Source organism: Pipra filicauda, unplaced genomic scaffold (genome assembly GCF_003945595.2).
Source record: "Pipra filicauda isolate LSUMZ 115617 unplaced genomic scaffold, ASM394559v2 scaffold437_size563383_pilon, whole genome shotgun sequence".
NCBI classification, from domain to species: Eukaryota; Metazoa; Chordata; class Aves; order Passeriformes; family Pipridae; genus Pipra; species Pipra filicauda.
Genome location: NW_024104573.1, coordinates 410,744 through 433,362, shown reverse-complemented (window position 1 = coordinate 433,362; position 22,619 = coordinate 410,744). Strand labels below are relative to the sequence as shown.

General features: G+C 59.2%; 5 protein-coding genes across 6 annotated transcripts in view; 1 reads left to right on the top strand and 4 right to left on the bottom strand.

Moving 5' to 3' along the window:
* Positions 1–1,722, bottom strand: part of KMT2A (lysine methyltransferase 2A) — a 40,145-nt gene extending 38,423 nt beyond the window's left edge. The window contains exon 1 of one of the 2 annotated variants that reach the window (XM_027737717.2): positions 1,378–1,722. In XM_027737717.2, the coding sequence (XP_027593518.1) occupies positions 1,378–1,707 (330 nt within the window). In that variant the 5' untranslated portion in view covers positions 1,708–1,722. The remainder of the gene's footprint in view (positions 1–1,377) is intronic. The other variant, XM_027737716.2, reaches the window with a different exon arrangement.
* A 2,133-nt stretch (positions 1,723–3,855) lies between these two features.
* On the bottom strand, positions 3,856–5,065 carry ATP5MG (ATP synthase membrane subunit g). Its single transcript, XM_027737754.2, has 3 exons — positions 4,935–5,065; positions 4,586–4,746; positions 3,856–4,043 (listed from the first exon to the last, which is right to left on the bottom strand). Exons 1-3 carry the CDS (start codon positions 4,996–4,998, stop codon positions 3,945–3,947), a joined length of 324 nt encoding a protein of 107 aa, XP_027593555.2. The 5' UTR covers positions 4,999–5,065; the 3' UTR covers positions 3,856–3,944.
* Positions 5,066–5,208: 143 nt separating this feature from the next.
* On the bottom strand, positions 5,209–15,044 carry UBE4A (ubiquitination factor E4A). Its single transcript, XM_027737753.2, has 19 exons — positions 14,722–15,044; positions 14,424–14,600; positions 14,160–14,272; positions 13,450–13,602; positions 13,163–13,322; positions 12,817–13,019; positions 12,409–12,600; positions 11,740–12,073; positions 11,349–11,475; positions 10,203–10,510; positions 9,520–9,652; positions 8,326–8,513; positions 8,139–8,239; positions 7,907–8,020; positions 7,036–7,210; positions 6,743–6,923; positions 6,397–6,544; positions 6,023–6,180; positions 5,209–5,882 (listed from the first exon to the last, which is right to left on the bottom strand). The coding sequence occupies exons 1-19, from the start codon at positions 14,843–14,845 to the stop codon at positions 5,744–5,746; spliced, it is 3,228 nt and encodes a 1,075-aa protein (XP_027593554.2). The 5' UTR covers positions 14,846–15,044; the 3' UTR covers positions 5,209–5,743.
* A 767-nt stretch (positions 15,045–15,811) lies between these two features.
* LOC113996569 (G protein-activated inward rectifier potassium channel 4-like) lies at positions 15,812–18,073 on the bottom strand. Its single transcript, XM_039385817.1, has 3 exons — positions 17,788–18,073; positions 16,497–17,743; positions 15,812–16,272 (listed from the first exon to the last, which is right to left on the bottom strand). Exons 1-3 carry the CDS (start codon positions 17,979–17,981, stop codon positions 15,929–15,931), a joined length of 1,785 nt encoding a protein of 594 aa, XP_039241751.1. The 5' UTR covers positions 17,982–18,073; the 3' UTR covers positions 15,812–15,928.
* A 1,835-nt stretch (positions 18,074–19,908) lies between these two features.
* CLDN25 (claudin 25) lies at positions 19,909–21,203 on the top strand. The gene has a single exon (XM_027737769.2). The coding sequence runs from the start codon at positions 20,196–20,198 to the stop codon at positions 20,868–20,870; it is 675 nt and encodes a 224-aa protein (XP_027593570.2). The 5' UTR covers positions 19,909–20,195; the 3' UTR covers positions 20,871–21,203.
* Positions 21,204–22,619: the final 1,416 nt, after the last annotated feature.

Below are 22,619 nucleotides of genomic sequence, written 5' to 3'. Positions count from 1 at the left end.
CTCGGTGAATTCCATTGAGCCATGTCTACTTCAAACAGCAACACGGACAATTATCCCAAAGCACAGCCCCTGAGGTGCCGGTGTTAATGAGAGGGCAGTGCGAGCTACACCCCAAAGTCCGTGCAGGTGAGGGGAGGACTGTCCCCACGCTCAGCTCTGCGCGTGCAAACACAACCCCGTCCCTCCCGCACCGCGGGAGCTGCTGCTCTGCAGCCCAGGAATTCCTCCAGCTCAGCCGCGAGCGAAGAGCTCCACTTCATGGCACCCAACAGAAAATGCCAAAACGAAGCCGGAAAGACACGGGAAAACCGTATAAATAATAAACTCTGCTTCGGCCAGCGACGGAAAAGGAAAGCAACTGCTCTTTAAATGGACAAAATAGAGACAAAGATATGTTCACCCACCCTGCAACTGACACCCTGCCTGGAGAAGAAGAGACAGCACTGGCCCTTCAAAACCCCACAGACCCCTCCTGCTACAAAGGACTCAGGGAATTCTCTTGCCGGCGCAAGGACGCAGCCAACGAGCGATGCAAAACATCGCTGTAGCTCGTAGTAAGTAACACACCCCCATCATGTCTTCCCTGTTCTGTCAATAGATGGGTTGTTGTCAGACTCCCGCTCCGGCTGCCTTAGCAAGCCTTAAAAAAAATAAAAATGAAGGCAGGAAGAAGAGCAACTCAGAAAAAAAAAAAAAAAGAAAAAAGATAAAAAAGGAGAGCCAGCGCTCCGTGTGCCAGCAAACGGCCTCGCACCGGGCCCGCCGCCCCGGGCTCCGCCTGGGCATCCACGGCAGCGAAAGGGAGGAGGAGGAAGAGGAGGAGGAAGAGGAGGAGGAGGAGGAGAGCCGGTGCGCGGCGCCCACCGCCGGGCCCGCAGGAGGGGCTGACAGCGCGGCCCTCCGAGCGGTCGAGCCCGAGGAAGGACGCGTCACCCCGCCGAGCATCCTCCGCACGGGGAGCCCCGCGGCTCCATCCATCCTACCTCGCTCCCGGCGGCGGGATGCGCGCTCCGCATCCCATCCCATCCCGCCCCGCCGCGGGAGCGGCGGGAGGCGGATAATGGAGGCGGCGGCGGGGAGGACGCACCGGCGGCAAGTCGCGTGCGCGGGGAGGGACCGCGGGGGCGGCGGGACCGAGAGCGGGACTGGCATCGACCCCCGCCCGCCAGGTCCCGCCGCCCCCCCCCCCGCGGGGCGCGCCCTTTGTGCGGGGCGCGGGAGGTGTGTCCGGCGGCGGGCGGGCTGTGCGGGCAGGGCTGGGTGGGTGTGCCCGGGTGTGCTCGGGCCGCCGCCGCCGCCGCCGGGGATGCTGCGCCCGGGACCCGCCCGCCCGCCGCGCCCCCCCCGCCCCCGCCCCCGCCCCGCCGACCCTCTCACCTCTCCGCTGCCCGCCTCGGCCCCGCAGGCCGCGCGGAACCGCCGCAGGTTGATGCCGATGGCGGCCGAGACCTGGAGCGCCGCATCGAAGCCAGGACCGGCCGCGGCCGCGGGGCCCGGCGCTGCCCCGCCTCCGCCGCTTCCCGCCGCCCCGCCGGAGCACGGGCCGCCGCGCTCACCCTCGCCCGCCGCCGCCGGCGCCGCCGCGGGCTCGGCGGGCCGCAGGCTGTGCACGGCCGGCACCCGCAGGCGGGACCCCCCCGGGCCGCGGCGGCCCCAGCCACCGCTGCCGGGCCGGGCGGGGAAGCGCCACCGACCGCTGTGCGCCATCTTTACTGAGAGGCGACGAGCCAGAGAGCGGGGCCGGGCCGCGCCCCGCGCCCTGCATATCGCCTCGCCGGCCCGCGGAGGCGCTGCATAACGGCGGGCGCAATGCAGGTTGCGGGGCTCCGCCATCCCACCGCCCGAGCACCTGAATAAGCCATGCTCGACCAGTGCGATCCCGGCATAACGCTGGGCGATATACAGGGCCCCGGGCCCGAGACACAGCGCGGCCCCCCGTCCTGGATAGCGCAGCCTCCGGCCGCCGCGACCCCTCATAGCTCGCACGGGCATGCAGGCGCGGGGCTCCTCGTGGTCGAACCCCGGAACCTGCCTGCCGTATAACCACGCCGCAAGAAGCCGGCATAACCCCCTCAGCGATGCCGAGCGGGAGCGTGAGCCGCCGGCGCCCGGGACAGCGTATACGAATAGGCGGCTCCGCCTGCCCCCTGCATAGCGCAGGGCCGTATGCGGGGCACGGGGCGGCGCGGGGCGCGTCCCCGGGCCGGCATGGCATCACCCGCAGGCCCCGCGCCGGCATGGCATCACCCGCAGGCCCCGCGCCGCCGGACCCACCGGAGCCCGCCCGGGACATCGCGGCGGCCCGAGCCCGGGAGGAGCCGCTCCCTGCGGGGCACCGCGGCTCCGAGCTGTGGGACCGCGGGCAGGAGGCTCCGCCCCACCCTCCCGGCCCCGGCCATGCCCTACCTGCGGCCCCGCGCCCGGCCGGTGCCGCGTCCCGCCGGGTGCCACCCCCGGGAGGGAGGTGTCGGCGATGGCACGGGGCTGGCAGCCCCTCCTGTACAGCAATGCGCGAACAGGGGTAACATCCAGCAACTGCCCGCTGTATTCCCTGAAAACAGCGCTGCAAACGCACGGATCGGGTGTAAAACCCTCTGCTTGGGAACATAAAATACCCATTTTCCTTGGAAGTCCGTCAGATGAGGGCAGGGAGGGACCGAGGACGGGAGGGAGGCTGTTTGTCCCTGGCAGAGGCAGGACACCCAGCAGGTATAAAGACCCCTCCAGGGCTGCTGCTGTCGGGCCGTGCCAGGCAGTTGTGGTGCCCTGGCCAGGCTGGTGGGAGAAGGGAGCGCAGAACCCAGGCTGGGCAGGGGGCTGGAAGCACAGGTCCTGTTGCTGCTGCTGTTGCAGGCTCCCTTGTGGAAGCCTGGGGAGTTCATTGAGCCTCAGTTTTCCCATCTACGGCACAGAGATGACCTATAACTGGTTATGACTCAGAGCTGGGACAGTAACCTTCTTTTTAACAAAAAAAAACCCAAAAAACAAAACCAAAAACAAAGCTAAAGCTTTCCATTCATTGATTCTACACCAACCTCCTGGTCACCTAAAGAATGTCAGATCACCTGCACTCCCTCTCAGCAGGCCACAAGGCTTCTTCCTGCTGGAATGAAGTGCTGAGAAGGTCAGTTCTGCTGTAGGGAGAGCAGTAAATGATATGCTCCTGGCACAGTCACCCTAGAGACATCAGGGTCACTGGTGTGCACAACAAAAGGCCTAGAGGAGCCAAGGAGCAGCTGAGATGATAGCATCAACAAGGAGCAATACTGACTAGAAACCATCTCCCAAGACAATAAAATCAGTGAGGTCCCATCCAAACCATCTGCTGGCTTCAGAGAACTACAAATTACTTTCTGAAATGTGTTATAGTGCAGGTGACTCACCAGGATTTGTACAGACCTCTACAAGAGCTGGCTGACAATGAGCAAGGTAGTGAAACCCTGGGCAGCTCAACCTCCGGCTGGTGGGGAGCTGAGGTGACACATGCAGCAAAGCTCTGCTTACCTTCACAGGCTTCCACTCCACCAGTCAGATCCCAGACCAGCAGAGCCCCCTGTAACCATGCTACACTCCCTCTGGAATAAGCCACAGAGATTGCTTTTGATAGCTAAAAAGCACAGGCATTTCTCCTTGGTTCCCACTAGCTGATGGGGAGTGCATTCAGGAAAAAATGGAACATTTTCTTTTGCACTCTCCATTTGAATTTGAGGTCTCAGGCCTCCCCCAGCGTCACGGCCGGGGCACAGTGGGTGCCCCAGAGTGAGCAGAGCTGTGGTGACCAACAGTGGTGTCACTAAGGCAGCTCTGGTGCCCTTGGGACTGGCCCTCAGGGTGCCAGACATGGACCACGACCGCTCAACATGGGCTTCTGGCTTTATTGTGGCAGACCCCGTGACAGACCCGGCGCCGCAATGCTGATGGCACCGGCCAGGCCAGGTGGGTGTTCACACATCGTACCCGATGATGCCGCGCTTGCCGATGATCTCCCCGATGTAAAACCACATCAGCACCTCTGTGGCCACTAGGCCGTTCCTCAGCGCTTCCTGAAAGCAAACAGGCACTGGTCAGATCCCAGACTCCCACAACAGCTCCTCCCTTGCTCCCACACCACATCCATGCCCTCCAGCAGGGCTGGGACTTCAGGAGTTCTCAAGGCAAAAACCCAGGAATGGAGCAGAATGTTTGCTGTGTTCAGCCACCCCTCAACACACCAGGCCACAGAGATCTTCTACAACACCCAGCACAGCGTCAGCTGTCGTTTGTGGGTTTTCACAGCCCTTTCAAGAATCAGAGCCCATACACATGGGAAGCACATTAATTTCAAAGCCAACCAATGACACGGCTGATCCAGCTGCCTACGGATACTCCCTTCTCTGGGAGAGACAACTGGGGGCCCGAGGAGGGCAAGCACAGCCTGGTCCGGGCAGGGAAGACTTAAGGCAAAGCCGACAAAATAAAACACTTTAAACTCTCGGCCCCTGAATTCCTTCAGCTTCGGGTGTCATTGACAACGCCGCACTGCTTCCTAGGCCGATTCCAGGGCGGCTAAGAGGCTCTGGCTGGGGCTCCCCGGCCCCGGCGGTACCTTGACGGTGAGCTGGGCCAGGCGGCCGCTCTGGAAGGCCCGGACCAGCCCCTTCATGCCGTCGATGGCGCGGGGGGTCTCGGCGGGGGTCGGCGGGACCAGCTCCACCTTGGCATAGCGCCAGAACGTGGCCAGGCGCGGCTTCGAGTAGGTCACGGCGGCTGCGGGAGGGGACACGGAGGGGACACAAGAGAGGACATGGGAGAGAGGGAACGGTGTTTTCCCAACGGCGGGAGCTCGCGGGGCCTCCCCAGGCCCGGCCCCCGCCTCCCGCAGCCCCGTTCCCCAACCGCGCTCCCCGCCGCCCCCGGCCCGTTCCCCGCTCCCGTCCCCACTCCCGGTCCCTCACCGCCGAGCAGCTCCGGCCCGCGCTGCACGAGTCGCTGCACGAGCCCCTGCGCGGCCTTGGCCATCGCTGCGCGCTCAATGTCACCGCCGGTCACCGCGCCCGGCGAGCGCCGCGGGCAGCCCGCGCCAAGGACCCCGCACCACGTGAGCGGGGCGGGCCGGGGCGGGGCGGCGCCGGGGCCGCGGGTTCGAGACCCGCCCGGGGCCGGCACCGCCCCACTCGCGACCCAGTCCCTGTCTACAGCTCCCGGCGCTGCCAGACCTCAACCACTAGCTTTAAGATCATCTCTATGTTTTATTTCCAACGCCTGCCGTTCCCAATGATCACTTGGGAAGTACACCCTTCTACACCCCTGGCCTTTACAAGGTGGTGAACAGTCCCCTTCCAGTCCCTCCCCATGTCCTACCCTGGGGGCAGCTGGAGGCATCACTTTCAGGTAGTGAACGGATGGTTACAGTTTAAACACAGAAAAGAACAGAGGGAGGCGTTTGGTGTCACTGGAAAAGAACGTGGCCAACACAAAGAACAGGTAATAGAAGGCTGGGGCACCAGGCCATGAAGAAGAGGCTGTGGCCTTGCCCCGAGGCAGAGGCTCAAAGCTGTAGTGCAGTGGAAAGTCTCAGTATTAAACAGTGAGTCTTAAAAGGAAAAGAGAGAACAGGGGTTGGAAGGGAAGGTCCAAGGAGAGACTCGATAGGTGGTGGCAATGCACTAAATGTGGTCGTCGTCAGGGTGGCAGCTCCAGCCATTTCCCCCGCATGGCATTGATCTTGCCTGTGAAGGGAGGACTGGGAACAAGATCAAGGTTTTCAGTTCAGCGTGTCTTCCAGCTCCTCCTTCTGCTTTTTCCTCTCTGCAAGCCACTGCTGGATCTTCTCTTTTAGCTCTGTGTTTGGTCTGATCTGGTCCATAGTGAGTGGGCTCCGATTGAAAGGATCTGTCTGATCACTGAAAGACAAAGCATTGACGAGATTATTTGGACACTCCTGGCATTAAAGATAAAAAAAGAGGGAGACAGGCCAGGAAAAGTCACTGGATAAGTGAAATAGATCCCCACAGGTATCAAGCAGGAGGGCTGTGCCGCGCACCTGAGGAGGTGTCGGGCTATAGTCGAGCGGTCCACGGTGACGCGGGAGGAAGGCAGGATCACGGGGTCTGACATCAGCGTGCTCATGATGGGATCCAGGAATTCATCGCAGGCGTCTGCATACGTCTCCTCTTCCTGCTGCTGCCTGTCTGCAAGAGACTGGGGAGCACAGGGGCTTTGAGGGACTCGGCCTCCCCGTTCTTTAAAAACCAGGGAGCACTCACAAGTCCGTATGGGCAGCATGCCCTCCCAGCTGCCCCACCTGAACAAAGCCCCACTCCCAGAAATCCAGCTCCACAGCAATACACAGAGGGAAAAGGACACAGGGAACCAGCTCCATCTTTTTTTGTACATTAAATTCCCTCCAGTGCTCACCTTGATCCTCTCAGCCAGGTTACTGAAAGACACTATCATGTTGCCAGGCTTGTTGATTTTCTTCAGAACCCGCACGGTCTGGGCAAAGAGTGTCGGTGAGTAGGAGCGGCCGTCCTTGGGGACTGTGGCACAGAAGTTTTCTTCATCCCTGTACCACAGGTTACAAGACAGCAAAGGTTTAAGAATCTATATTTACAGGGCTGAAAAACAGTCCCTACAGCAGCTGCTTTCCCACAGCAAAAAACTCAAAGCTAGAGGAAAGCTAGAGTGTAACTAAGCATTTCTCCCACAATCCCCCCAGGATGGCTACTGCCACCCCACAGGCTCACACCCTGTCATCACCTACCCAAGGTTTAGGTAGATCGTGCAGATATCAGACACGAGCTGCTGTGGCTTGAAGTCGAACTCACTGAAATCCTTCACTTTCAAAGCTCCCATTTTAGGCCCAACCAGGTGTTGCAGAAAGTAGTTGAGCATGGAGATGATGCGCTCAGCAAGGAAAGGATGCACGAACAGGGACTTGATTTCTGGAAAGGAAAACAACAGTTCCTTCACAGCAATCCCATCCCGCTCCGATCACTGTGAAACCAAGTTCCTGTCCACCCTTTCCTGGCAGGCAGGAGGGGCCACTCTTCCTACCTGAGGTCAGGAAGGCCAGAGTGCCGATGGTTTCGTTGGACATGATGTTGTGGAAGCGTGCCAGCTGCCCAAACATCTGCAGGCTGGACTCCTTCTCCCGCCGAGCCTCCGGGGACAGGCTGTCCCACTCGCCCCGGTCCTTCTCAATCTGCTGCACTTTGATCTTGCTGAGGTACTGCAAAACAGAACACCCAGGGGGCTCGGTTGGATGGCAAAGCCAAGGAGGTCCATAAACACTCAAAATCAGACAGGCAACATCCACATGACCCAGCTTAACTGCTGGCCTCAGGGCAATCAGTTCTCGGGCAGGTAAAAGCTCCCCAAAAAAGCCCTTTCTAGCAGGAACAGCAGCTCTGAAAGGAGTGAGAGACAGCCATCGCACACCAGGGACATGAGGTCACCTGGCACTTGCCTTGTAATCCCAAAGGAGAACTGCTTGGAGACAAAAGGCCTTTGTTAGGATAAAACACCTGTGGAAAGGCCAAGGGGATTTGAGAATCAAAACCCACAGTGATCGTTTAAAGCCCGAGTTCGTCCAGATTAGCAACAGGCAGATTTTCCAGTGTGCTTCCTGATGGATCTGAAAAAGCCCTTTTGCTCCTCTTGGTTCTGAGCTGCCTCTTGAGCCCAAAGGAGGAAAGGGTGACCCACAGGCAGGGCCCCAGGCCCCCTTTCCTCCTGCCTTCCCCCCTTCTCCCAGGGCACTGGCCACACCAGCCTGGAATTGCTTCCTGCAAATGTCTACCACACAGATTCACCGGGCAGGGCCAGGCGAGCTGACCCTGTTCTGGAGGTCAAAACCACACCCAGCCGTCTCTGGGGAGTGAGAACTTGTTTATGTGATGCTGGTGGCACAGGAGCTCAGCCCTACCTGTATGGCTTCATCCAATAGGAAAATGGCATCATTCATGAGCAGGTTAAGGAAGCGCAAGAAGAGAGGGGGGTTCATTGCCTCCAGGTTCTCTGAGGCATAATCAGCCAAAGCCTGCAAGGAGCGAGCAAACAGTGAATTTTGTGTGTCCCAGTTGCAGGACATGGACCCACATGGTCCATACAGTGCTGCACACACAGACAGACACACACACGTGCATCTCTTGCCTCACCTTTATGCTCTCCCGGTAGGAGTCGGTGCCCCACATGTACCTCAGGATGGGGTACATGGGACGGCGATAGTTAAACTTCTGTTCGAACTGGTGTGGGTCACCTGGGCGCAAGCCAAAGAGCATTACAAGTGGACATTCCCCCACAGGTGTCCCACAGGGAACACAACTCTTCCCCTTCTGTGCTTACCTGTGAACTCGATGTCCACGAAGACCTTGATGAGCGCCTCGGCCAGGTGGGCAGCATGCTGGTAGGAGCAGAACACCCGCTTGCGATGGAACACGCTTGAGACCAGCGGGTTCTGGGCCTGATCCAGGTGAGGCATCACAGCTTCCAACACCTCTGCCAGCTTGGCTCGCAGGTGAGGATTTTTCATCCTGAAATAGGAAAAAGAAAGTGAATCCAGGATGGCACGAGGGCTAGGGTGTGGAACTGAGCTGTTCAGGAATCATTCCAGGAGCTGTGCCCATCCATGCTCGAGTGCCTGCTTGCTGCAGACCATCTGTAAAGCCAGCTCTGGGTCAGCAGCTCACTCACATGCACTCAGTGGCACAGTAAAATCTCAGGCAGAGGCCAGAGAGTGTGGGAACAGCCAAGTTGCTGCTCCCACCCTCCCACAGCAGCTTTCCCGCTCACAGCTCATGGCTCCTCATCAGCTGGAGCTCCTGGGCAAACCTCACTGACCATCCCAGCTGCTTTCCTACTGCCTAGGGTCCTGCCCTCTATTTATCCTGCCAGTCCAAGTGCTTTGCCTGCTGTCCAGCACCAAACACTGAGGCCACAGTGTAACTCTGCTGCACCTGTGGGGCAGAAGCCAAACCATCTGCCCCAGGTGACACCGTAGGGCACTGCCAGGAAGAACTACAGCCTCCATCTCCCAGGGACAGCAGAACAGCGAGAACTGCCTACCCAAGGGAAACCTCCAGCTGCTCCTGCTGCTGCCAGGAGCTGTGTTTACACACGTAAGTGTAAACAAATGAACAGCAGAAATGCAGAGTGTAGGGTGATATCTCGTCAGGAAGATCGACAGAACTACTCAGTTCTGTTCAGTGGACATCACAGAGACACTCCCGACAGATCAATCCCAGGAACTTCCTTTAGCAAGTACAAAATGGCTGTAGCTGATGAGGCTCCTGCATCATACTACCAAACACATATTTAAGCCCCAAATCCCATGTGCACCTTGCACGAAAGCCCATGGCCTCCAGACAGGGCTTTGTCCCCTTTGTGCCTCCTGTGGGCAGAATTCAGCATTTCCAAAGGGATCGACCTGCTCGTGGCTGCACAAGCCAAGCCTCAAAACAGCTCTGCAATTTCCACTTGCTTGTTCCCCCTGGGTGTTCTGCAATGAACACCCAGAGCTGCAGCTAGGGCTGTACCTACCTCTCCACATCACCCATGAAAACAGTAACAAAGTGAAGGATGTGCTCCAGGGAATCAGCCGAAGTCTCCAAGATGTCATCAGCAAAACGCCGCAGGAAAATGAAGAAGTCACCCAAATTATCAGCAAAGAACTCTGCAAAGAGAGATTGTAGGTGAGCCCTCCCCAGGCAGTTCTGCCCTTTTCCAGTCTCCCCTCTACTTTCCCCTCACCACTCTAATAATGATTAAGTTTCACTAACTAATGAGCTGTATCAGAATCTCCCACAAAGGACGCCCAGCCTGACAACATCTGTAACACCTGGGATTCACTTCAGCTCTCCCAGAAGTCAAGTTCCTTACAGGGTCAACCTGGCAGCTGTCTGCTGATCACACACTGTTACACAGCAACCCCCAATGGAACAATCCCAAAGCAGACCCTGAAAGGATGATTTTGCAGGGAGAGAACAGTAAATCAGTGTGGTACATGGTGAAAACTTTGCCACTTGGTGATGAGTAGGACCTCTAAAAGGTCAGCAGCCTCACTATCCTAAGTACGGCCCTCAAACAGCCCCCAATTTTATAAGAGTGAGCCTCTTCAAAGGTTGTAGCACTGTGTCCTGCCCTTGACAGAGAAGTGCTTCCTCAGGCAGCTCTGCCAGTGCTCATGGACAGCAGTGGTGGCACCAATCCCCAGCAGGACACACCTGGCACGTAGGCCAGCGCGCTGTGCTCCACCTCGGGCAGTGGGAAGCTCAGCTCCAGCGGCTCTGTCCCGTGGTTCCCCACGGCCAGCTGCACCAGCAGCACTGCCATGGACACCTGCAGGTTCAGGCAGTTCTGCAGCATCTGTGGCTCCGTCATGGCCGTCTTGGTGGAGAGATAGATGGTCATGAGGCGCTCAAACTGCTCCCTGAGGCTGTCAGCAGCAGGGCTGGAGCTCTGCTGAGCTTCTCGCCATGCCACTTGAAGGCGGTGAAGACTTTGGTTTATCTTTACCATCTGATCGTGCAACCTGCACAGGAAAAAAAGGCAAGGAGGACCTGAGAAGACAGACAGACATCCTGCCTCAGCAATGCATAAGCTGGTGAGAGACTGTTCCATGCCAGCAAATTCAGATAATTTCCTGCAGGTACTCTGGTGGGGGCTCTGGCAGTGCCTTGGAGAAAGGCTTGTCAGAGCCTGGGAGGATATGAGACCCTGTGAGGGACTGTGGCGCCTGCAGAGTGGCCTGGGGAGCTGGCAGAGCTCTCTGCAGCGCGGAGCTCCCTCGGGTCACAGTCAGGGATCCAGCACGCCCCAGCCCACATGTTCAGTTTCCCAGCAACGAGCCACTTGCATAATAACTTTTTTGTCAATTTCTATATTTAGAGAATAAACCAGAAGGGGACTCTGCTTGGATCAGCCATGACCTCACAGTATCCAGGCAACGATTTGCAGAGGGAAGCTGGGCAAAATAGCGAGTTCTGGTGTCCAGAAAATCCTTTCCTGGAAGCAGACAGCCACCTCCCATTCCTGCTTTGTGCACAGCCCAGTTACTGGGACAGTTTGGGTCACCCCCAGTGGGCAGGTGCCCTGCCATCAGGCTGCTCTCCAGTAGAGAAGGGAGGTGCCAGAGGCCCTTCCCTGAGGAGAACGGGAATGGAGCAACTCACAGACACTCAGCACTTGGCTGTTGGTGCCTATAAATAACATGGAGTCTGTAAGACTGTGAGCAAAGGGTCTTTTGATAGTCAGTTAGGCTGAGGTTCAAACAGCAGCTCAATTGGCCACTCTGTATTATAAGTATTTACTAAAATTTCCATGGCCAAATACAGGTGGAAAACAGCCCTGGGGGAACTGAGAGCAGGTACCTGTGAAACCCCAAGTGCAGGGTGTACTGTGTGAGCACCAGGTTTTCTGTCACCAGGTTGTAACTGTTTGCAAACTCCGGCTCTTGCTCACTCAGAGCAGGGATCAAACATGTTTCTTTCTCCAAACCTGGAAGGAAAAGCAGCTCTGTGTCAGGCCCTACCCAGCAGTGCTGATAAGAGAAGAGCTCGAGACGGCCTCTGCTGAGGACACAAAAGGGCTCACAGTGATGCTGGCAGTGCTTTATTTGTATTCAGCTCTCTCCTTACTCCTCTCTAATCGCAGCTGTAACTCTCCCTATACTGGCACCCATTAAGAGGGCACTACTGGGAGAGGTGAGGACCTGAGGAGATCCCCTTTCCCGTTCCCCTGCTCCCCAAGGTTTGGCTGTACCTTTCATGTGTACGTTCTTACTCCTCCTCTCCTCTTCATTCAGCTCCTTCAGGGCACAGTAGGTAGGGTTGAAGGTTAGCAGCCTCGGAGATTTGGGTTTGCAGAAGGGCTGACACAGCTTCAGGAGGGCAGCCCCCAGGTTGAGGAAGAAGGCATCTGAGGCATACATCTGGAAGAAGATCTCTGGCATCTGGTTAGCCCAAATTTTGGTGCGGCCCGCATTCGCGTGGAGGCAGTTTCCCAGCCAGGAGAGAATCCTGTGCTTTGTCTCTGGAGACAACTGCAACAGGTTCTTCAGAATCTGGTAGATCTTCTCATGGAACTGGGCCATGAACTGTTACAGGGAACAGAATACAGTTGAGGGAGTCTAGCACCTTGAGTTATGGCACCGGTGTCTGTTCCGCAAATGCCACCCAACCCTTTTCCCAAAGCTCAGGCCAAGGACTTTGATAGAACACAGACATGTGTCACAAACACCTGAGGCAGCTGGCAAAGCCATTCCCATGTTTCAGCTGGAGACTCCAAAGCAGTTTTGGGACTTGCCTAGTAACAAGTCAGGTTGTTACAGAGCCAGTGGTGGAATTCAAGCCCTGATACCACGTCTTGAACCCTCAGGCAACCAGAGGCCACTAAACATTGCGGGAAGCAGTACTGCCCTGCTTCACTCACCTGATGGATGTTGGATTCCTGCACTTTGATCTCCTGTGGGCTGGATCGGGATGGATTCAGAAAGTAGCCGTGGTTTTCCACCACGCCAGGGGTCTTCAACAAGCAGGAGATGTTTAAAATGGCACCAAGCAAAGTCTTCTGGTACATCTGCCCATTGCTGGGATCCTTGGGCTGGATGTAGCCTGCAAAAACCTGGGGAACACGTCGGGACATGCTGACAGTTGTAAAAAATCCCAGTAAAAAACCCCTACAAACTGATGGGTTTGGGACAGGCTATGAGAAAGGAGCAGAGGGGTAGGAGTACACACACCAGGTGTTGTACCGTTGGTTTGGCCTCTGCAGGTCCTGGATAACTCAGGAGCTAAATGAGCTCCCCAGAGGGGCTCCTGCCCAGAGCGAGGCACCCACCTTGGCTATGTCCTTCTGCTTTGTGAAGTAGAGGAGCACATCGAGGTATGTGTACAGCAGGATCTGGCAGAGGTCCAGGTCCTTGATTCTCCCCAACAGGATGTCAAACACAGGAACCATGACCTCCCCGAACGTCCGCACCTCCTCATCCATCGTTAAGGCCTCTATGACCTCCTCAAGGAACTCTGTCATGTCTTCAAACTCTGGCAGGGTGTGACACAAGGCTGTTACTCACAACGCTACAACAGCCAGACTGACCCAAACACAGCCCTCCCTTTTGGCAACTCCACATGCCCCAGGGCAGCCTCGCAACACTGAGCCAGCAGCACAGCTCGGCCACACTTACGTGCTCCCCTCAGTGCCTCCAGCATCAGGTCCACCAGCTGCTCGTACACATTCTGGTTGACATAGATCTCCGGGGTGAGGAGCACGGTGCGGGTGTTGGACACCGTCAGGTTGCGGCAGCGCACAGCGAAGGGCAGCAGGTTCTCTGGAACCTTGGTGATCTGTGCAGGGAGGACGGGGCAGTGCTGGGGCCCGGGTTGTTACACCCTCAGCTGGGTCACCCCGGAGCGCAGGGCCGGGTGACAGAGCTGCCCTCCCCCTCGGCAGGGTCCCCCCTGCCCTGCCCACCTCCTCCCGTGCCCTGCGGAAGCAGGCATAGAGGTAGCGCAGGATGTGCCGCTCCCCGGCGTCGCGGTCGGCAGAGAGGTTCTGGGTGCTGGCACAGGTCATGTGGATCAGGTGGCTCCCGGGCTCCGGCAGCAGCAGGCGGGTGAACAGGGCCTGGAAACCAGAGCAGAGAGGGGCACAGTGACACAGCCCCAGCTATTCCCCCCCCCCCCGAAAAAGGGAGCCCCACCCCACACAGGCTGATTGATTCCTGCTGGGAAGGGTTCTCTCTAGCCCTTGTTAAGTAGCAGAGTGCTGGGCTGAGAACCCTGTGCAAATCCTCCAGTCTCATATGGAGCAACAGCAGCCCCACTAGGAGTCATTTCCACTGAAAACCTCATCAGAAATGGCTGACACGGCCACAGACAAAGCCAAGCATGTGTGCAGACACTGATCACTGAGTTTTGTTTGGTTTTTGTTCCCCTCCCCACCCCCAGTGGATCTGCAGGGCAGCAAACCCCTGCAGCCTCTGGGAGGAAGGTCTGGATTCCCCAAATTCTGCACCTTTCTCAGCTTCGTACCCCAAAAACCCCACAGACGTTTCCAGCAAAGCTGCGAGAGGCAGTTCCACGCCAGACTTTGGGAAGGGATTTGGGACGTGTCCCATGTGCACTGTGGGGAATCACACTCAACTCCTGTGGCCAGAGCTTGCAGAAGGCCGGGGGCCCCACCTGCTCCACGTTGTCCATGTCCAGCCAGTCCTGGTCATCCAGGTCCGCAGCCATTTCCTCCAGGTAGACGCAGCGCGCCGGGATCCCATTCCCGCTCTTCATGCTGGGGTCGCCTGGAAAGGGCAGAGGGACCCGTTCCATCCACAGGGATGGGGACCCTGCAGGCAGGACCTGCCTCTGGCACAGCCCCAGCTGTGTCCCCTCCCCACTGTGCCCTCCCATGTCAGGGCTGAGCCAGCCCACCCGTGGGGTTCCCAGGCTCACTGTTGTCCAGGGTGATGAGGAAGATCCTCTGGATCATGTGGTTGATGTTGAGCTGCTCGCAGAGCTCCCGCTGCGAGCGGAACGAGCGGCTAATCTCGGCCACCGAGTAGTCGCAGTCGTCCAGGCTCTCGGAGACGCTGTTGTCAGAGTCATCCTGGCTGATGGACGTCTCCTCGCCTGTACGGCACAGCCCTCAGCGCCCCGAGCGACAGCCCTGCCCCTGGGGCAGCCTCGCCCCCTCCCCAAGGGACAGCCCTGCCTGGGGAAGCCCCTGCCCGGGGACAGCCTCGCCCCCCACCTGTCAGCTGCCGCAGCTGCTGCTGCTTCTGGATGGCGGCGAAGTGCTTGGCGGCCGCAACAGAGCCGAAGAGGGCGGCGAAGGGATTGCTGGAGATGCTGTTGTTGTTCTCCTGGTCAGTCATCTCCTCTCAGGGCCGCGCCATGCGGGGGGGCCGGGGCAGGGCTGCAGGGAGAGCCGCCGGCAGGGCTCGGGCGCGCTCCCCCGGTAGTGGCGGGCCCGTCCCGCTCGGTGCGGGGGCTCTGGTTCAGGCCCGGCCCCGCTCCGGCCCCGCCGGTCCTGTCCCGGCCCCGTCCAAGTCCCACCTCGACCGCCGCCGGAGAGCGCTGCGCGTCACCGCGTCGCACCGGAAATGACGACACACGGCGCTCCGGAAGTGACGCACGAAGTAGATATACACAGTGCGCGGACGGGGCGGCAGCGCCCCCTCGCGGCGTGGAGGGCGAACGACACCTGCGGAGACGGAATGAGAATGGGAACAGAAATGGGAATGGGAAGGGGGATGGACAGGGAATGGGAATAGACAGGAAATGGGGATGGGAATGGGACAGGGAATAGGACATGGGCACAGGAACGGGACAGGGACAGGGAATGTGACAGGGAAACAGACAGGGATGCGGACATGGGCACGAGTCCATCCCTGCTCAGCGGGACCCAAGTGTGTCACGTGCTGTGAAACCAAGTTCGTGTCTGTTGTTCGTCCACTGAGCTTCATTTGAATATTGATGACATGTAAAGAGCATGATTAATATGCAAATTCTGCTGTTCTATATAATCAGTGCTGACCTTGCACTTACAAACACCCTTTTGCAGCTGCATAAACATGGCAAAACTTGCCCCTTTTTATTTTTTAACCTTTTTTTTTTTTTTTTTTTTTTTTTTTTTTGGTGGGGATTATGTTTGTGGGGGATTTGGGCTGAGGCCGCAGGGGAGGGTGTGTAAGGCTACTGATGTATTTGTTTCTATATGTTTATATCACACCCCCTCCCCATCCAGCAGCCCCCCCCCCCGGACAAACACTGCCGACGGTTTGGGTGGTTTGTCACGAACAGCCTTTACTCGCCCGCCGGTCGCGTCCCGCCTTCCTCGGTACAAAAGAACAGTTTAACAAAAGTGCCGCCCTGTGCGCGGGGGCGAGGGGGGGGCTCGGCCCCGCGGGGAGGGTGGGCTATGGCACTGTCGGCGTGGGGCCCCCCCGGGCGGGGGCTCAGGCAGGGAACTCCTGCTCCGGAGGCTCGTCCCGGGTGCCCTCAGCCACGCTGCCGGGGCCGCTCATCCCCCCCAGCGCGTCCTCGCCGGGCCCCGGCAGCGCGCAGGGGTGCACGAGGTGGTCCCAGTAGAGGCTGAGCGTGGAGTGCTCCTGCTGCTCCAGCTCCTTCAGCTCGTGCAGCTCCTTGGCGCTGGCCACCGGCGTTTGCACCTCGAAGGTCATCTCGAAGCGGCTGTAGTCCACATGGAAGGCGCCTTTCTCCAGGGACATGCAGGGCTCGAAGCGGTATCCCCAGAGGATCTCATCCTCCGTGTAGGAGGTGCGGGCTTGGCACGTCATTCCTGTGGGGAGACAGCAGCTGAGCTGGGCCAGGGCACTGCCACGAGGCCCCTGCTGCCCAACGAGGGGCTTCCAGCCCCGCATCACCCACTGCTTGGCAGAGCCAGCTTTGGCCCCAGGCATCTCTTGGGCAGGATGCCAGTCCTGAGCCCGGTTTTGACTGGCATCTCCAGGAGCCCAAGGGAGCTGCCTGTCCCCACCCTGACCCCTGCCCTGGAACACTTGCCTGTGGCTTCCACAATGCCCTCGAGGATGATGATGATTTCGAACTGCTCCCGGCGCAGCGACTCGGCCGACATGTCCCAGAAGGGGCTGTGGCGGTTGATAACATGGCAGATGATCTGGGGCTCCACCAGAAACAGACGGTCCTCCCCTGTGTCGTAGCCCAGGTTCAGCTCTGACTGCTCCAGGGGAATGAACTCCCCCTCGGCTGTCTGCCGGGACTTGATCAACTTTGCCCGGATCTTGGCATCCACCATGTGGCTTTCCCGCAAGTCCCCCACGCGGAACATCAGGCAGAGCTTCTCGTCACGGCGGGAGATAACGCAATTTTTGCTGAAGATGAGGGTCTGGGCGCGCTTCTTGGGCCGGGAGATCTTGACAAACATGCAGCCCACCATCATGGCATCGATCATGGAGCCCACGATGGATTGAGCCATCAGCAGAATGACACCCTCGGTGCAGTTGGCTGTCACCATCCGGGTGCCGTAGCCGATGGTCCGCTGGCTTTCCACTGAGAGGAGCAAGGCAGAGATGAAGCCGTCCACGTTCTCGATGCACGCCTGCCACTCAGGATCGCCCTGGTGCCCAACATCACCCCGCACCCAGGCGTCGAAGAAGTAGATGAAGCCAAAGACCACCCAGGTGACGATGTAGCACATCATGAAGACAAAGAGGAACCAGCGGTACTTGAGGTCCACAATGGTGGTGAAGATGTCCGAGAGGAACCTCTTCTTGTCCTGGATGTTGCCCAAGTTCACCTGGCACTTGCCCACCTTTGTCACGTAGCGCTGCCGCTGCCGCTTGCCGCTCTGGACCATGGGGTTGTCCTCCTCCAGCAGCTTGCACCGCCGGCTCGGCAGCCCCTCCGGGGCGGGGACGGTGGAGCTGCGGGCGGAGGTCTTGCCGCGTGACGAGTTGGGGATGTTGGCCACGCTCAGCGCGTGCAGCGGGTACAAGCGGGCACCTGGGTCCTGCGGGGCGGGTGGCGGGCACCAGGACGGGCGGCCACGGAGGTGCTGGGCAGCCAGGCTCCCGCGGCTCAGCGGCAGGGACGCCTCACTGGGGACGAAGCCGCCACGGCGGGGTGCGGACGGGTAGTTTGGCATCGGGGCGCTTCTCTTGGCAGTGGCAGTGGCGGCAGTGGCGGCAGCTTGCTGCCCGCCGTCCTCCACCAGAGCCCCGGGAGCGGCCGGGACGTCGGGCTGGGGGGGGGAAAGGAGCCCGTCGGTGAGAAATCGCCTCTGACGACAACCGCGAGCACCCGGCGGCACCCTGAGCCGAGGGTGCCCCAGAGCCCCGGCGCGAGCCATACCTTCTGGGGGAAGGTGCCGTACCGGCTGGTGTCGGTGGGCGGCCGGGGCAGGTAAGCCAGCATGTGCTTGGCCGTGGGGGTCTGCGCTGCAGGGATGGAGTTGCTGCGGCCACGGGGCTCCTCGGGGGCCCCCCAGCCGCCGGCGCCGCCGCTGTTGCGGGCGTAGGGGAGCACCATGGCGGCGCCGGGGCGGGGGCTCAGCCCCGGGCTGGGCGTGGGGTCCTGCCACGGGGGGACACAAAGTGGGGGGTTATTTTGGACACGGAGGGCAGTGCAGAGCTCTGGCCCCTCTCCACATCTCCAGGGGCTGGGGTCTGGGGGAAAAGCCCTTGCCCAGCAGTGCATGTGCCAGGCCCGGAGCTGTGCCGGGGCAGCTATGGGCTGGCTCCAGATGGCTAAGCCCATTAGGGGCCATAATTGCATTGCAAGGCCGGGGAAGGAGCCATCCTCCTCCGGTGGGAAGCCGCTCCAGCAGCCGACAAGCTCCGGGTAAGCGCCGTGGCTCTGCTCCACACTCGTTCTGGGCCATGGCTGTGGCTCCCGGTTCTCTAAGAAGCTCTGAGCAGAAATGGGTGGCCTCTGGACAGGCTGTGATATACAGATCCCATTGCTGGGCTCCTTGGGACAGGCTGAGTCCAGCCGGTCCCTGTGGGGAGATGTGATGAGAGGTCACATTCCTGGAAAATCAACCTGGAGTGCAGCGACCCATGGGGATAGGGGTGGGGATGGGGTGGGAGTGTGGGTGCTCTGCCCCCTCCAAGCATTCCTTGCTTCTGCAGAGCGGCAGGACCAGCAGTGCAGTGACAGGGGACATTAGCCTCCGGGCCAACCCCCCAGCTCCCCAGACCCCTGGGCACAGAGGGCACCCACCTCATGTCCAGGCAGAGTGGCTGCCAGCCCCAGAGACGTCGTTCTCGGCTTGTGGCTCCTGCTGCGCCCCGGCCACTGCCGGGCATCTTCCCACCGGTCGTGGACGGGAATCCTCTGCCAGGCTGTGCCACTGTGGCCAGTGGGAGGGAAGAACGGAAGGACAGGGAGCTCGGTGGCGGCCACCAATCCTGCTCCAGCGGCAGAAGGTCACCCGTTAATCTGTCTCAATGACAGGCACAATTACCTTGAGACGATTTAATCAGAAGGAGCAGGCGCCCCAATGCCTGGGGGAAGGAGCAGGAGGGGTTTCCCAGCGGATTTCCCTGTTCTTGCCCTTAGGATGATGCTCACTGTCTGCTCTTTAGGGATGAGATGGTCAGCAAGTGCTGGAAAACATCCCCCCCCTCCTGCCTGGTCTGTGCTCCCACACTAAACGTGGTCTATGCTCCCTCACCCTCTCCTTTTGGGAGGCCTCTACGAAGGTCCCCCCTGACACTCACTGGGGTGGACCCCCAGGGCCAGCAGGACTCAGTAATTTCCAGTCTGGCTCCCAATACCAGATAAGAAAGACGCGGATGAAGGAGAGATTAGTCTCTAATCTCCTGGGGAAGATGAATCTGCAAGCTGGACCCCGCGGAGGGGACGCACGTGGGGGTGGATGGGAGCTGAGCGCCAGCACAAAGTTGGGATTTTCCTGATGCTGTGGCCCATCCTTTTCATAGAATCCCAGAATGGTTTGGATTGAAAGGGCCTTAAAGATCATCCAGTTCCAACCCCCTCCCATGGGCAGGGACACCTTCCACTGGACCAGGCTGCTGTAGATGGGTTTTCCCCATTCTTCTGTTTGCAGCAGGGAGTCCCCTCCCAGACAACAGTTTCCTCACACACAACAGGCACCACAAGCCGTGTCCCGGGTGAGGTGCTGGACACAGGACAGGGTGATTAGTACCCACCTGCAAACCTGCTTCCCTCCCTCGGACATCCCCATCCTCGACGCAGCTCTCAAAGGCTCATTTGCATATTTATTTGATGACCAAATGAGAGTCGGGGCCTCCAACCAAGGCACCGACTCCAGAGAAGAGCCCGATGCCGGCTGTCCGCTGCCTGCATCCTGCCCCGGGTGCCCTCCCTGTCCCACCGCGGCCGGAGCTGCTGCTGCTGCTGCCGAGAGGCGCCTTCCCTGCCAAGGCTCTCGCTTCGGGGTGGCCGAGGCTCGGAGGATTTGCATGCCTTGGCTTAACCCTCCCGGGCACGGCGAGACCCTGCCCAGAGTCACGGCGGGGATGCACCCGGCTTTTCCTGCTGAGCCGGGCGCGCTTTTCTTTTAGCGTGGAAAAACCAACAACGGCTGAAAAACGACCGTGGCCACACCCCGGCGTTGGAGGAACAGGCTTGAATTCGCCCCCCCGGGCGGCAGACGCGGCCGGCGGCCGGGCGGACGCTGCTCCACAAACGTTAATGCCCGCGGCCGCCGCTCAGGGCGGCTAATCTGGGCCCAGAGGTTAGCGGGGCGGCGATATCATGGCCGGGGGCTGGTGGGCGAAGGCGCAGGCGGGGGGGATGCTGCTGGCCCTCCTCGGGTGGGTCAGCTCTTGCGTCACCACCTTTGTGCCGCTCTGGAAGAACCTCAACCTGGACCTGAACGAGCTGGAGGTCTGGAACATGGGGCTCTGGCAGGTCTGCATCACCCAGGAGGAAGGGGTGGTCGAGTGCCAAGCCCACGGCTCCTTCCTGGCGCTGCCCCCTGAGCTGCGCATCTCTCGCCTCCTGATGTGTGTCTCCAACGGGCTGGGGCTGCTGGGCTGCCTCCTCGCTGCCATGGGGCTGGACAGCTGGAGAGCCTGCGAGGACAAACCCGGGCAAAAGCAGCGTCTCCTGCTCGCTGGGGGAGCGGTGCTTGGCACCGCGGGGATTACCACCCTGGTGCCGGTCTCCTGGGTCGCCTACAACACCGTCCTCGACTTCTGGGATGAGACCGTCCCCGACATCGTGCCCCGGTGGGAGTTTGGGGAGGCCACCTTCCTGGGGTGGTTTGCCGGAGCGTTCCTCGCCGCTGGTGGGCTGCTCCTCGCCTGCAGCGCCCGCTCCACGAGCACCGCGACACCGCCGGCCCCTGCCTGCCACCAGCTCCCCACCACGCGGGGTCTGGGTGGGGGCCACCACCCACCCCCCAAAATCGCAGACCTGGTCATCTAGGGCCTCGCTGTGCCCTGCATGCCTCGTGGCTCTTCCCCTGGCAGGGAGGGCTCCTGCACGTTTCACAGGATGATTTGCTAATTGCTACAGCAGCCCTGCCACTTCCTCTCCTTTCTCTGTGTGCCTGCTTCACTTTTTCTCTGTTAAGGAGCAGCAGGTTTCCCCGCAGCACTCGCCAAGCGAGCGTGGGAAGGCAACAAGCAGTGGGCAGTACTTTGTACTGCTGGTGACACTGATGGGTGACACCGTGTTGGCAGCTCAGCACAGCAGCTCCTTCCCTGTGTGTCTGTGTCGCTCTGATGCATTTGCAATAAATTATCACGGCCATTGGCAGTGTGTGTCTGTGCTCTGAACATGCAGCTGCATCTTGCACGAGGGGGATGCAAGGGTCGTGAGGGGCAGCGCTGCCGCTGCAGCAATGTTTCAGTCTGTCCAGGACAGACTGGGGAAAAAAGAGAGAAAAAAGTGGAAAACAAGGGGGAGAGGGAAAATTAGAGACAAGGCAGCACCAATTTTAGTCCTGCTGCAAAGGCAGGATGGCAGCGGCTGTGTGCCCTGCAGTAGCCTCATCTTCTCATGGCTAAGATGATAAAGCCGATAATTGCCACAGACCTTTGTGTCAAAAGTTCCTCGACTGCATCATTTACCTGCACAGAAAAGGTAAGACCGGGGTTTTGCGGGTCTCCTTAACTGTTCCTTCCACATTTTCCTGATTCAGCTGTAAAAATAAAGGCTGCTTGCACACCTCTGCAACCAAGAGCACGGACCATCAGGCTGGATTAGTACCCAGAGTCCTGACAGGGGCCAGCCCGCTGCTACAGCACTGGTTGAAAACCGAGTTCACCGCTGGTTTAATCCCTGGAGGCTCAAAGCCGGGCGCGTGACCAATCTCAAGGAAGGCCCAGCCGACAGTGGCATTCCTGGGGGAAACAAAGTCCACTCCCCTCTAAGTTCGTTTTGAAACCTGCACTTTGCTCTGCTGAAGAGGAGAGGAAGGAACAGGTGGGCAGGGAGAGGGAACAGGGACGATCCCTGGGAGTTCTGATGCTTCAGGGCTGGGGGTAGAGCTGGTGGTGCCAACAGTGAAGGGGGAGAGATGAGTGCTCTGTCTTTCTGAACAAAGATCAAAGGGAGGTAGAACCCAGGGGTTGGTCTTCCTGGCCATCACCTTCCAAGGAGCTGCATGCCCTGCCAGTTGCCCTGAGAGGGCTGACCAATTCCGGGAGCAGAGAGGCTGTTTTGGCTATAACTCCCTTGGAAAATGGGAGGACAGGACAGAGAGCAAAGGATTCCAGCCTGGACACACTCCTGTCCAGCCCAACCCAAATATCAGGAATTGACCTGGCACGACTCTGTACTCCTGACACTCTTTGTTGTTTTTTTTTCAAGCAGGCTTTGGGGCATTTCAGCTCCTGGCAGCAACACAAAGAACAAGGTAAAGCCACTCATTGCCTGACAGTCAGAACAAAAGGACTCTCCTGTTTCAGGAGTCTCTCCCCAAACCACATCCTACTGCCTGCAAGCGCACAAAAGCTGCCTGGCAATGCCAAGCACTGGTGGGGAAGAGAGAGCACAGCTCCCAGCAGGTCACAGCTTGGGGTCTATGTTCAAGAGCTCCGTGTTTTCATCCCTCACAGGCTGAGCACCTTGAGCAGTGAGCTGGAGGCCTCATTCCACTGTTCTGTCATGACAACAGGGGAAAAGCTGAAAAAGCAACACCCTGGTGCCACAGCACCCCAGTCCCTGAGG